This window comes from Rissa tridactyla, chromosome 8 (assembly GCF_028500815.1).
Source record: "Rissa tridactyla isolate bRisTri1 chromosome 8, bRisTri1.patW.cur.20221130, whole genome shotgun sequence".
Lineage (NCBI taxonomy): Eukaryota > Metazoa > Chordata > Aves > Charadriiformes > Laridae > Rissa > Rissa tridactyla.
This window is the reverse complement of record NC_071473.1, coordinates 52,579,806-52,594,288: the sequence shown is the minus strand read 5'-3', so window position 1 is coordinate 52,594,288 and position 14,483 is coordinate 52,579,806. Positions and strand designations below refer to the sequence as shown.

The window sequence follows — 14,483 nt, the reverse complement described above, 5'->3', positions numbered from 1 at the left end:
TCTCTCTGGACATTTAACATGAGAAACATGAGAGACATCACATACCAAGTTTCGTTGTAACTTTAGAAATATCCAAGAGTTAAAAATTCCAATCATCTGTCAGTTTATCCTTTCAGATGTTTATTTTAACCTGTGTTTTGCATGCTGTATTTCTGGGAAAAACACTGTATCTTGCCTTTAGCCTGGTAGGTAATGTTCAGAAATGTTGGGTTTTTATTTGTCTGTTCATATGGTGGATAAATAATTGAAGGAACCTTTCTAAACTTAGATGGTGCAAACCCCACCGGCTCAGGTGCTGAGCATTTGCTGAGAGACATCAGAAGTTATCAACCCTCACAAAGCTCAACCGACCTCAGCTAAGCAGGAGACGAGGGCACTTGGCAACTCTTAAGAAGCACGTGTTACCTTCTAGGAGAGGCCTGTGGGGTGCATGCCTTTCCATCAGGGCAGGCTAGCACTCGGCAGACCCTCCTCTGGTACGTGCCAGTGCTACTCTGAGCCCCCCACCCCAACCAGCTTTCTGGTCATGGGCTGCTGGGTCCGTCGTTTGGCTGTTGGTGTGCTTACCCTTATGCTGCCATCAGCTGCTCAGTAGATGTTGATTAGCACATCGATTCCATGGGATCCAGCTGAGGGTCTGGTGGTTTTCTCCATGTCCTGGCATTGCCAGATTCCCGAGGTTAAGTGCATGGATAGAGGACAATCATTGAGTGTCTTTCTAGGCCAGAGAAGGCCGTTTTGGATGCATGATGACTTACAATCATTGAAACCATTTCAGGTTTATGATACCTTACATTGATGGTCATGTTTTGGCCTTTGAAACTTTTTTTTTTGGTTTCTGTGACATGCGCTTTTTACTTTTTATTACACAGAGTACTGGCTGGGAGGTAGGTAACTCCATTTTAGTTAGTAAAGAACACTAATAGATTTTTCAGATGACTCACGCCAACGCTTGCCCACATGTGCTAGTTGTGGGTATTTCTGTTGCTGTCTGCTGTTAAAACAATTCATTAACCAAAGAAATACCAATAAACCGATTGTGGATGTAGTAGGAAAATCTTCGTAAGAAGCTGTAGGTAGTGCATGGATGCTGATGTGTTCCACTAATGAGGTTCTTTGGTGAATGAGCCACTGTATCATCACTAGTTTGTTTTTATAATTTGTTTATATTTCTTTTCATCAGCATTGACACAGAATATCATCCCTTCATACCATATTTTCACCCCACCCACAGGGGTCGATTTAAGCAATAATGCTCAGAGGTGCTGAAACACAAAACCGGTCTACTGCACGCGCAGACCATGTCTCAGAGGATAGGCTGCTTCCTTCTGTTCATTTAAGAGCAATCAATTTGTTACGTAGCTGTTTGCCGGGCAGTAAAAGACCTCGGTTGCGTTAACTGGAGTCAGTTGTGCTGCTTTCATGTTTGTAGAGGCTGTTTGCTCACATTTCTACAACGTACACCATGAGAACCGCACATTTGGATTAAAAATAGACAAAGCAGTCGGCTTCATCCATAGTGGCACACAGCACAGCGAGTTTGATAACTGGGGCCCTAGTCCGGTCGACACACTGGGTACATGAGCGTCGAGAAGGCTCAGAAGACGTCTTAAATGTTTTATGAATATGGTGTTGTACTATTTGGTTAATCTTCAGCTGTCCGGTTAATCTCTGCTTTTCTGTGAATCAGGCAACTCGGTATGGGCCATCTCACTCCACGTTTCCACCACAGGAGAGCATTTAAGGCCCCGCTTCCCAAATTGGGGCCAAGAACAAAGTTCTTTGGCATTGTGTGACGCAAATAATTTGAGCTGGTGATGTCTGAACGTCAGTTTTAAATCCGGCCTGGCAAGAAATGAAGTTCAGTAGCTTAAAAGTAACCCCTGACACTTAAGGGCTGGCCCTGTAAATCGTTTGCTTGTTCCTGTGAAAAGTCGGAGCAGATAAGGCGGGACAGCAATCCAGAGTACGTGTCCTAGGAGAGTCAATGAGCTGTGGTCAGTAGCCAACAAAGCTGACGGCCTGTGAGCATCTCTTTTGAGTCGTCTGCCCCTAAATCGACCCCTGAAGAAAATCCTGTCATTGGTTATGATTCTAACACCACTCAGTCATGTTTTACTGCATGGTAAAAGACAGCCATGGTTTCTGTTCTCGTCTGTCATCGTGCTCCTTCATTGCCACACTTTTTCTGATCTTTGTGCTTTGTAGCTTTCAGATTTGTTGCATGTTTTGCCCTTTTCCCCTTATTTTAAATACTTTAATTGATGCGCACCCTTTTTTATTTTGAAGTTTATTTGCTGCCAGTTTGCTGCTTGTTTGTTTTTTGAAATTTCCCTAATTAAATACTTTCTGTTTTCTCCTCTATCGCCCTGGTTGCTGACCCTCCTCCCCACTCTTACTATTGTCTGTTGTGGTAAGTTCCTACTTGTGGAATTTTTTCCCCCCCTTCCCTTTCTCTTCCCCCTCCCCCTCCCCTTTTTGTTTTTTTTGTTTTACACTGTGGAACCCCCAATTTCATTTTACCAAAGAGCTATGCCAACAGCGGGACCCCCCCTCATGTCACAAGGAAAGTAGTATTGCCAACTACAAGCACCGAATGGCACCAGTGCATTTCTGAGACCTGCTGTAACATACCAAGCGGTGGGTTTTTCTGCTTGTGTGTTTTGTTCATTGAATAAATGTTCAGTTAATTCTTTTAGTTTACTTTCCAGTTAGGAAAGTTGTTAGGAAAAATCTTTTCATGCTATGCCATGAAAATTAAAAAAGGCTTTTTAAAGTGCGCAGGGTGAGGTTGCCATCGAATAGCGGGACTCCAGGAGCTGGTGGTACTTTCAGAACATCAATATTGGAAGACTTGTAATAGTTGGCAACACTGCAGAGGCCCTTGGGTTAAAATTTAGCAAGAAAATAACAATGCTCAGTTTGGTAAAGATGGTTGGATTTTGCATTCTGCGCAGTGTGTATGAAGGAGTCGCTTTTATTCCTACATACTCCGGGCTGACTCTGCCTTCAGGCAGCTGCTCGGTGTTGGTGAAGAAAGCGGATGATCACTCCTGCCTCTGATTTTTCAAGTATTGTTGGCAAAGCTTTTTGTGTGCGTGCAAGAGATAACTCTTAAAACTTTATTCCCAGCAATTTTGAAAGGTATTTACCATGCATAATAACAAATCATGAACCTTCATAAATCATGGTGGCTGTTATCTGCTCTGCCAGTTCTGTAATGGCTATTCAGTGTTCACCTTCATTCTCTTCTCCTCCCAAAGACCTATTATTTTTCATAAAATAATAGGAGATAAAATGCTTTTAATAATTTCTCCCTCATATCTGCATTTTTAGCTCTTTTCAGAAACAAGACCATGGAGTATTTTTAAGTTATTTTTCTTATTTTCAGTACTATGATTAGATAGACTTTGGTATTGGCTAAATTTCAATTGAAAGTACAGAGCCATCCTGTATTTTTAACGCCAGGCAAGAAATTGAGCTCTCCTCATCTCAGGGGGCTGGTAGCTACTGAATGGCTGTGTCAGGTATGGAAGGGACCGTAGATGTTTGCTCTCCCGGAGGAGTGTGTTTCCAGCCCTTTGCTTCCAGGTACAGATCCCCCAACATGAGTCACATTCGTGTCATGGCTGGTGGATCCAGGGCTTCGTGGGGGAGATGCTTCTGTCGCATGAGGGGCCAAGCAGTCCTCCTCACTGCTGGCTTTTCCCCCTGGGATCCTTGTGATAACTGAGTTTCAGCAACTGGATTTATCAGGAAAAGACAGTGCAGCTGGTCTTCATGCCCATGAAACAGGTATATAAGTTGGAAGCTGCTTTCACACAAAGGCACTGAATCTCACCGGGCTTCCCTGCTGCTACCATTCCTGGGACTTCCCAGAGCCCCATTACTCTTATTTCATGCATTTAGTAAATGCCACCAGAACTCCCTATCAATTAATGCTGATCAACAGACAGCATTTTCTTCCTCACTCGCTGTTATTTTTACAGCAACGTAAATGCATGCTGCCTGTAACAGATAAGTGTCTGGGCAGATGTCCATGTGGCAGATACCTTTTGGGGATCAGGTTCTGCAAACACTTTGTAGCCTGAAAGTCACTCGCCAAGTAGGTAGGAAAAAACACGTGAGTTAGAAGAGCAGCAGCATGTCCTCCATCACTGGGGCCTGTCCTGTTCCCATGGGTTGGGGCAGGATCCCACCAAATTCCACATGGAGCATGTCCAGGCTCTGGCGTAAGGTTTGGGGAGATGTTTTGTATGGCAATTCCCTTTGGGCAGACATGGGAAGTGCTTTGAGAAGGGAATCCTGGAATCACAGTCTTCTGACTAAAGTTAGGATTGAATTGAAAAAAAAAAAATACCACAGGAAGCTGGAAATGCTGGGCGTCAAGGGAGTTCAGCATGGGTAGTATTGTCCAAAACTCTGGCTTTGGGAAGGTAGTGATGAGTAAATTAAGGGTTCAGTAGGGTGTTCGTTCCTGTATGGGTCCAGAGGGAAGGGCACTGGAGAAAGACAGTGGAGTCCAGGTGTTGCCAGATGGTACTTCCAATAAAACTTCCAATAGCTTTGCAGCTGGGGGTTACACCCTGGGAGGTGCTTCTGGGGATGGTGTGAGGAAACCCTGCGGTCTGTGCTGCCAGGTGGGGCTGGGTAAAAGCCCCTCTCTGGGGGAGCCGGGCTAGAGCAGGGGGTCCAAGGAGCCACCCGCGCCACATTAAGCATATGAGCAACTCTTGCTGCGACTCCTTGTTTTCTTAAGTGTGTCTACGCTCTTGCCAGAGCAGAGCTGATGAATTTTCTATCTGTCAGTGTCCCATGGTGAAGCCAAGATGTGACCCGTGGGTATTAAGCAAGGCTGCTGCTGGCTCTGGTCACTTCAGAGCTGGGCATCAAGGAGCTTTGCCCTCCTGAAGGCCCTTGGGGTGGGCAGCAGCCCTCGCCCCAAAAAGGCGCAGCCTCCAGAGTGTCCTCCAGGCCAGGTGGTGGCATGTCGTGACAATGCTTTTTAGTCTCTGTAGTTTACCTAAGGGTTTTTTTTATTTTAGTTTGGCTTATTCATCCTCTTTGCCTTCCATAGATTATGTTCACCATCACCATAAGATTTGCAAAATACTAAAAAAAAAAAAAATCATACATGGCAGTCAGGACATCTCTTAAGTGCTGTTTGAAACCAAACACTAGCCCAGATTCAGAAACATTAAGCGTTGTGTACTACATCACACTTTCTCACGAGAGTAAAGGTGAACATTTTAGAGTTTCCTGCTGAAAGGCATTTCTGGTTTGTGCATGCAGCGTGAGTTTTTTTTAACAAAACCAAAGGTGTGATTTATTTTTAAAGCGTTTTTCTTTCTCTCTCTCTCTCTCTCTCTCTTAATCAGATTTTCTTCGTTACTTTTCCAGCAAAAATCTTTCTTGTTTCTCTACTTTTGTTGCATTTCTGGGCCAAATTCACCACTGGCTCAAATGGAAGCAGGTACATGATACAGTGGATTGCATCTGCTTTCACCAGGAGTGACTTTGGCCCTCCTCCGTACTAGACATTAGTTACTAGAAGAGAACGTAACACCCTCCAGTTGACATGCTATTTAAAAAGCACTTGCGTGCGTGTGTGTGTGTGTGAGTGAACCGGACATTGACTTGGGCCCAATCCTGCAATTACTTGCGAGTGGATGATGGGGGCTCCTGTGTGGGGACTTTTCGGGGGTGTCTGTGTGCTGCGGGCTCTCAGCAACTGGAAATGCCCGTGTCTTTGCCTAAAGGGCATGGACCAAGCTAAGGGGTGTCTGCATAGGATTTGGAGAGCCTGAAATAATTACCCAAACGAAGGGATTTGCCTTTGACTGTTCCTCAGAGACGTCCAACACCTCCGGACTCCTCCTGGGGTGGGAAAAGTCATTGCAGGGTTGGGCTAATGGTCATAACTGATCCATATAATTTCATGTTAGTTTATAATTTCATTGCTGCTAAATGCATTCATGCTGAATTCCAGGTGTGTTTCTCTTTCCCTTCTTTCTTTCTGGTTTTTTTTTCCCACTTTCTTTTTTAATTTCTTTTTTATATTGCATAACTTCAGGAGCCTGCCTGCAGCCATGCTTGGGGGTGTGCACGTCTCCACACTGAAATAACCTTTTGTTTCTCCAAACCTAGGACGGAAAGAGGATGTTTGGCACCTACTTCCGGGTTGGTTTTTATGGAACTAAATTTGGAGACCTGGATGAGCAAGAGTTTGTTTACAAGGAACCCGCGATAACAAAGTTAGCTGAAATTTCCCATAGGCTCGAGGTGAGATGATTGTGGCTGACCTCAAATTCTGTCCGTGAGTTTGCAGTTCAACTGTTTTGCATCAGTTATTTAAGAGCTGCGCTGCCAAATTACAGGAAGTGGCGGAAATTGAAATCGTTGGGCAAAACCAGCGCTGAGCCTCTTGGAGCCTGATGCAAGGCTGAGCTTAGAGAAACAGTCGCTTGGCAAAAGAGCTTGCAGAGCCTCGTGCGGTCACCCCTGATGTCTCCTGTCCTCTTGCCGGTGCCACCTCTGCAGGAGGCGGGAGGAATGCAGGCAGAGGAGTCCCATGGGTTTTCCCTGGTCTTGCAGCGAGACCTGCTATGATCATTCGAGAGTTTGTGGCATATCGTGCAGTGTTTGCATTTCTCTTCAGCCCCCTGGTGTAAATGACCTGGGCTTGAAAAAAGGTTGAGATGCTTTTCAGGATCTGACTTTCAGAAGTATTGCATTTTGCTGTCAATTTGTTGCCTTCACATCACGTCCCTCTCTCCTAGAGATCGAACCCTCTTCAGGTGGCTGAATTCCAGAGCCCCTGAAGCCGGGACATCACAGGTCTGAAGTTTGTTTCAGCCGTGAACGAGCAAAGGCAACTCTGATTAGTCTAACTGGGGCTTGAGTGCAGCTCCAGGTACCAGCCAGGGATCATCCGTACTGTGTCATGGTTAGTCTGGCCTGGTTTTGTGCCAACTAGCCTGTGTCTAGATAATGTCTTAGCACAGTTTGGGGGACAGCAAGGGTCAGAGACTGTTCCCAGTAAGCACTGTGGGCCGTGCCGTGCTACTTGTTCGTAGGGCCAGAGGGCAGACCCAGCCCTACTTTATTTACTAGAATATATCCGACGTCACGTTGTTGCTCCCAACGATTCAGCTGCTGTCACGTTGTGCTGAAAGCAGCAGTGTCGTTTGAGGTTTGCGCGCATGAAACTGAGTTCAGAATCTGGCTGTTCACCCGGGCCGGCAAAGCCGCGCTCTGATGCGGCACCTGATTTCCAGGCAGATCCCGTATTGACCCCGGTTTTCAGTTGAGCTCACAGACAGACAGCGAGCTCAAATGGCTTGTTCAGAACCACGCAGCGTGTGTATGCTGTTGGAAGGCTCCCGAGTTCTCCTGCCTTCCAGGGCGTTAGGCTTGTTTTTTTCCTGTTGCCCCTGGAATGCGTCTGATTTAATCCTCCTAGGTTCAGCAGATCACATTCAGCCCCGGCACAGCTACTGTTGAAGGCATGTGGAGCTTCACCTCCCCTGAATATGACTTTGTCTCTCCAACCCCCATCTCTCACGGCTGCATTTGATGTTTTCTTTCAATGCATTTGCTCTTGATTGTAGGGATTTTACGGAGAACGGTTTGGTGAAGATGTGCTTGAAGTGATTAAGGACTCAAACCCTGTGGACAAATGTAAACTAGATCCTAACAAGGTAAGAAGAACACAAGGTCCTGAATGTATGCGAAAGCGATGGAACACATCCCGCCCTGAATTTCGCCAAGTAGGCGATGAAATCCACACACAGAGACTCTTGTGATTGCTCGGGATGAGAGTTGGGGAAAGTCATCCCAGCAAAGGAATGCAGAATTAGCCGTTCTGTTCCCTGCCCCAGGCCCTGCCCTCGTGGTGGATGGTGGGAAGGGAGGAGACGAAAGGACAGAAGAGGCCCAGGCAGCTTCTGCCGTTCTCTGTAGCCTCCACTGGATGCAAGGAAGGAAGGGAGTTCGCCATTCACTGGCCTCTGACTTTCTTGCAGCTGCAGCGTTTTATCATTCTTGTGCCACGTCCTTTAAGCGTAGCAGAAACAACAGGAGCGTGCCTAGGAAATGGGACTGTGGCTTGGGGTAGGGCGTTATCTGCAGGGAAAGGAAGGAAACGCTTCATGGGAAGAGCATGAGAGGAGAGGGGCAGTCTGCTGTGTTTTATCTAGCCCAGAAGCTGCTGAGCACCAGCACCCCGTGTCCCTGTCAATGTCAGTGTGATTTTCTGAGTAAAGGCAAAAAACCAGTCCTAGTTCTTCCAGAGGTGGCTTCAAGAGGAAAGCAAGTAAACTGGGTTATTGCACTGCTAAAAAGCTTGGCGTAGGAGTCGGCTCTTCTCTGGCGCTGTAGCTCACCGCGCACACCTGGCTTCCTTCCTCCAGGCCTACATTCAGATAACCTACGTGGAGCCGTACTTTGACACGTACGAGATGAAGGACAGGATAACTTACTTTGACAAGAACTACAACTTGCGGCGTTTCATGTACTGCACGCCCTTCACGCTGGACGGCCGAGCTCACGGGGAGCTGCACGAGCAGTTCAAGCGCAAAACAATCCTGACGACATCCCACGCTTTCCCTTACATCAAAACCAGGATAAACGTCATCCACAAAGAGGAGGTGAGGCTGGCGCTCTCAGGGGCTTCCTGTGTTTGAAGGGAAATTTATACAAGGGAAGTGGATGTTGCTGAAACTTGTGCATAATGTACTGTTGTATGTGTAGTTTCATAGCGCGGCCATGTCCCTTCACACCGTCACGTTAACACAGATGTACCCTCCTGGCCATCTCTACTCTACTTTTTCCCCTTTCTGCTAAAGATGTAGAAATTCAGCAGAGAGCGAGAGCAGACAGCACCATCGTGAGCTGCTCTGATGCTTCACTGCAGGGACTGTGCATGAGACCCCTTTATTTTGGTTTTAAGAGTGCCTTGTTTCTGTTCAACTTTTCCCCGGTTCTATTCAACCTAAACTAAAACTAGACCAATTTAAAAATGCGCTATGTCCTGCCACCTCTTTAGCAGTGTATCCAGCTCCCAGCAGCTGATACACGCAAGGGCCCTTGGTGAACTTTGTAGTAACGCAGGCTGATCCCTTCCATTCTGCTTGAACAACGTGCCATAGAATCATAGATTGGGTTGGGTTGGGAGGGACGCTTTCCGCTAGACCACGTTACCCAAAGCCCCATCCAGCCTGTCCCGTTGCTCTGTGTTACAGCTCACTTGCGTGGCCGCAGCAGACCCAGGCCAGTGGGGTCCTGAGGCCTTATAGAGGGGTTTCTCCCAAAGCTGTGTTAATTTTTCAAGGGTAGGACTGATGTGGTACCTGGGACACAATGAAAAATGCATTTTCATGCAAGGCAGGGAAACTGTGGGGGTTTAGGCACTGACATAGTGCTATAACCGTGGGTAGTTGGTTGCAGTGACCACAAAGGAACACAAGTCTGCCGCCTCAGAAGCAATCTCAGAAAGCTCATGAGTACCCCTAGATGCAGAAACACATCTAAAAATCTGACTTTCTCTTGATGTTCCTAAACCAAGACTAAGAGGATGCATTTCTAAAGTGCTTCTGCCGGACTGTCATAGAATCATAGAATCTTCATGGTTGGGAAGGACCTTTGAGATCATCGAGTCCAACCATACACCACCTACAATCTCTGTCACTAGAGCATGCAAGGACTCTGTCAGTCCTATCGGCATCCTCCACCACTTCATTGTGCCACCCCAAAGTGACCTTGGTGTTTCTGAAAGTGTGTGACTGGTTGACAGTCTCAGCCATAACAAATGTTCTCTATTCTGGCTACTTGCTTAGATCATTTTGACGCCCATTGAAGTTGCCATAGAGGACATGCAAAAGAAAACACAGGAATTAGCTTTTGCAACCCACCAAGACCCTGCGGACCCAAAGATGCTGCAGATGGTGCTGCAAGGATCAGTAGGTACCACAGTCAATCAGGTGAGGATCACTGTCCGAGCTGGAGACACCGGGGTAGTGCCTGTCACTCAGCGCAGTGGAGGCTCAGCGTTGGGACTTAGTTCTAAATTACCTTGGATTTTTTTTTTCCCCATTCGGTCTGTGGGATGTGTTTAAGGTCACTGGTGGGGGGTCTAGCCCAGCTGCTCTCAGTGACTTTGCCATTAGAGTCCTTAAAATGTGGTCAGATCTGGAAAGTGGTGGAGAAGAGACAGCCCTCATTCCCCAGTTACCTGCTCCTTCCTGGCATTCGCAGTTGTTTCTGCTCGCTCTGTTTTATTATTAATGAAAATTAATTACTTTCCCTTTGCTTAGCCAGGCTCTGGTGGGTGGAAGTGGGATTGTGTCCTGCTGTGGTTTTTGAATAAAATGGAAAGCAAAACTAGTGAGTGGAGAAAAATTGAGGAAAAACTGACGGAGTATGAATAAAGCTGTACTAATGCACAGGCTGGAAAAAAATCACCTGGAATTTCAAGTTGTGGGTTGAGTTTTCAGTGCCGGCAAAACAATTCCTTGGTTCCGTCTGCATTGTTTAAACTTTGTCTTAATTGTGAGTTGAGCAGACTTTGTCAAGAGTCTTTATAAGAGAAAACAAATGTAGAATCTGTGCATTTTCTCACAGTGTTTTCCAAAACCAGTTCTATTTAAAAAAAACCAAAAAACACAACAAAGAGATTCAGCTGTCATGATGTTTGGTGACTTATGCCAGATTTACCAGCTGCAGTTCTTCAAGATGCATTCTGTGAGGAAATGTTGCATTTTACGAATGTTTCTGTGCGCAAGAAGTTTCTCCAGCAGTTGGATATGACCGATGGTTCCAAGAAACTTACTTTTTCTCTTCTGCTCCTAAAGGGACCATTAGAAGTTGCACAAGTTTTCTTGTCTGAAATACCCAACGATCCAAAGCTCTTCAGGCATCATAACAAACTACGGCTCTGTTTCAAAGACTTCACGAAAAGGTATGGAGTATTGTCTTCAAACTGCCTGGCAGATGCGGTTATCGCTGCTGCCGCAGACAGGGACATGTGCAGTAACCCGGCGGGTATCGGGAGAGAGGAGTATTCATGTTGTAACTCCATCTGTCCGGTTCCCGTATGCGGCTGTATTCCTCAGCTGCCCAGCTGGTTCCCTGTTCCTCTGGTGCTGCAGGTCCATGATTTAAGTCCGGTCAGGCGGCTGAAGTTGTTTGGCTTTGCTGTTTGTCGGGAACGAATTGGTGATGGCAGCTCAGTTGTGAACAAGTGCTCCTGTTTCAGAAAACACACCTAGCCACGCTGGTGCAAATGAACTCACAGCTTGGCAGGGTCGGGAGAAGCTGCTGAATTGGCCGGGAGATTTACTTTCCTTCTGGAGTGAATTTCTCCAAACGGAGTGGAAGCATGCTGGCAGAATTCTCTCAAGAAGTGTGCTGGCTGCTCCGCTTTCCTCTTGAGTAATGCAAACTGCAGTCTCACTCCAGCATCGTGTTTGCAAGCACCGAGGAATTAAAGTAAATAATTGAAATAAAAATGTTCCATGGAAATAGATCCGGTGGCAATGCAGTTTTCCCATATGTAGTAAGTGGCACTGATGATACAGTTCTTTTCCTACCCTTTGTTAAATTTACATCTTTCCAAGTAGAAGAATTCCTGATGAACATCTCATAGTCTGCTATTTATTAATCTTTTTTGGGGAGAGCAGTAGATCTATCCATTTTTAAATCCTCTTGGACTGGAAGTGACTATGTGGAGATCAGCCTTTTGTTTCTCTTCAGAGATTATAAATGTAACCGGAGAGTAAATTAAAATAAAATAGGAGTTGTCACTCTGGAAGTGAAATGGAAATGGGAAATGGGAAATGGGACATGCTCTCCTTTCCTCGTGGACGCCAACCGGTTTAGCTGAGTCTTTATTACCTGAAAGACAAGATAGAGGAGGATATTATGTGTCATCCCAGAGGAACAGAATGATTTTTTTTTTTTTTGTACTATTAGATTAGCAAGTCTCTAGCAAGCAGTCCTTTTTTTTTATGTGCCCAAGTTTCACCGGCTTTTGTTTCCTAGATGCGAAGATGCTCTGCGCAAGAACAAGAGCCTGATCGGTCCAGACCAAAAGGAGTATCAGCGAGAACTTGAAAGGAATTATCACCGGTTAAAGGAAGCCCTCCAGCCTCTGATAAACAGAAAGATCCCACAGCTGTATAAGGCAGTGCTGCCGGTCACTTGCCACAGGTGGATATTTGATTTTACTCTTTCAGCAGAGATAAGGAGGGTGTGAAACCGGGGTGGCTGATCTTCCTGGTGAACCTGTGGCATCTCTCTATTTTCAATTCTGGCTCTTTTGGCTGAGTCCCTCCCTTTCCCCTTCTGTCCTGACTTCAGAGCACATCCCCTTCCCAGCAGTAATGGTAGGTGTTTGCAACGGTCCCTTTTCTTCCTGATCTATGACAAGTTTGGGGTTTTTTTCATCCTACATCCCATTCTTTTTAGATTCAAACCCACCCTGAGCGTGGCAGGGTTTTGTCACTTGTTTGCTCCCGGTGAAACTGGGATGAGGAGCTCCAGGGGCAGGCAGGGTGGAAAACCAGTTGGTGTCTTCCATGCTGGAAGACAGGTCAGCTGGAGTCTGGGCTTTTTATTCGTCTCCAGTGAGGCTGAACATAAAAGCCCCACTGGGAATGTATGAAGCAGGTCAGAGCCCGTGGCACTGTCATCCGCTGGCACCAGCTGTGGCTCAGCAGGGGGACATAAAGCTTCTACCAAGGCTCTGGCTCCCAGAACAGGAGCAGAAGTGTTCCCAGCAGGTTCCCTCCATGTAATCTTTGGCTTGACAGCCCCTGTGTGTCCCCTGTCAGTAAGGCAGGCAAACGCAATCCAGCAAGGCTGCCCTGGCATCCTGGGCTCACACCAGCGAGGGGTTTTCTGGAAGGGGCTTTGTTAGCACCGAGCAGGACGGTGCCGGTGCCTCTAACGCCAGACCCTTTAGGAGATGGTGGGAACGTGGACTTCAGCTCATGTCCATGCCGTTGGTTTAGGAGAATACAGCCCTGGTTTTGAACCTCTCCTCATGTAAGTGTTGTTCAGAGGTAAAGAGCGATGGAGAGCATAAAAAATGTTGTGAAAAGAGAAACTTGGCAAAATTACATTGTAGAAAGGGCAAGACTCAGTGTTGGACGAAGGAGGCAATGAGTGTTCCCAGCTCGCGTGGCAGGGCTTGGCAGTGTTTCTGTGGCTGAATTTGATGTATTTTTCTGTCTGGTGAATACTGCAGAAGGGCAGCCTCGCCTCATTACTTCGGGTTCGGGACGTTTTAAGCTCTCCCTGGGATCCGTACCGTGAGCGGCTGCTCTCTGCGGGGTCCGTTCCCTCTGGCTGGGATGGTGGGAGTACCGGGGCTTCCCTCCCCACCCCGCTGGGAATGGCACAAGCACTTTTCGTTGTGGTAATTATTTTCTCATCTTGTGAAATTCAGCCTGTGCAGGGAGTCTAACACAGGTATTCCAGGCAAATTCCACTTAGGTATTTATTTGAAAGACTTAAATAAGATTTCAGTAGTGCAGGTGGTTTGTGCTGCTTCTCCACGTCCACAGGAATTAAACTTTCTGTCACCTTCCGTGTCACTAAACCTTGGGCAGTTGAATGCTCCCAGATAGAGAGCCAAAACCAATTCATTTGCAAAGCAACGAGTTAATGTCAGGGGACTTAATTTTCATAGTAGCCAAGTGTAGAAAATGCTGGAAATCGAGTACAGAATCGTTCATCTGTCGAGGCTTCTTATTTCATCGTGGAAAATAATGAGCTCATCATTGTATTTTCTCTCCCTCAGAGACTCCTTCAGCAGGATGAGCCTTCGCAAAATGGATATCTAAACGAGTTAAAAACCAAAATAAAAAAAAAGCACTTAAAATTAAGGTTTTGAAAAGAAAGAGCCTTGTTATCAGCGCTGGGAATCAAAGAAGTTTTATTGTGAAATAAAACTTGGACTTCATCCTGGACATCCCACACACCTCTTCCTCCATCAAAGTGTTCAGTGGCCAAAAAAATCATTCTGAATTGTCAAATGTAGACTTATCGATGTTTGAAAAAAAAAAAAGAATCATGACAGTGGTATCCAGAGTATTGGTGATAAGCTGTAAACTTACCTGTTTTTTAAGGCATTTTTATGACTCAAAGGTACACTAAACGCATTTACCTTTATTTATAGCATTACCTAATGTTAAATTTATTTACTTTTAGTTCATATATTTAATTTATATTAGGACCATACGCAAATGCATTTTTGAAGTTTTTAATGTAGTGATGATGGTTATTTTGATGGTACTATTAAATATGTGAATGTTTACACTTTAATTCCCTGTGCATTGGACTTCAGAGCTCGCCATCCTCGGGAAAAAGGTTCGGATGAGGTAAGTCTTGCAGTAACGCTTCTTAACCAAGTGGTGATTTTTTGACTGTCCCTATCCTTTTTCCTTTGTAACTCTGAGTACGAATTGCTGCAAAGAAAAATA

At 45.9% G+C, this 14,483-nt stretch overlaps 1 protein-coding gene across 17 annotated transcripts in view; it reads left to right on the top strand.

The window, feature by feature from the left end:
- Positions 1 to 14,325, top strand: part of DOCK7 (dedicator of cytokinesis 7) — a 117,509-nt gene extending 103,184 nt beyond the window's left edge. For 11 of the 17 annotated variants that reach the window (XM_054212727.1, XM_054212736.1, XM_054212726.1 and 8 more), the window contains 8 exons: positions 873 to 887; positions 6,157 to 6,282; positions 7,611 to 7,700; positions 8,412 to 8,648; positions 9,837 to 9,980; positions 10,851 to 10,957; positions 12,040 to 12,207; positions 13,802 to 14,325. In XM_054212727.1, the coding sequence (XP_054068702.1) occupies positions 873 to 887; positions 6,157 to 6,282; positions 7,611 to 7,700; positions 8,412 to 8,648; positions 9,837 to 9,980; positions 10,851 to 10,957; positions 12,040 to 12,207; positions 13,802 to 13,844 (930 nt within the window). In that variant the 3' untranslated portion in view covers positions 13,845 to 14,325. Of the gene's footprint in view, positions 1 to 872; positions 888 to 2,418; positions 2,628 to 6,147; positions 6,283 to 7,610; positions 7,701 to 8,411; positions 8,649 to 9,836; positions 9,981 to 10,850; positions 10,958 to 12,039; positions 12,208 to 13,801 lie in introns of those variants that run through there. The other 6 variants (XM_054212737.1, XM_054212725.1, XM_054212723.1 and 3 more) reach the window with 2 other exon arrangements.
- The last annotated feature ends 158 nt before the right edge of the window (positions 14,326 to 14,483 follow it).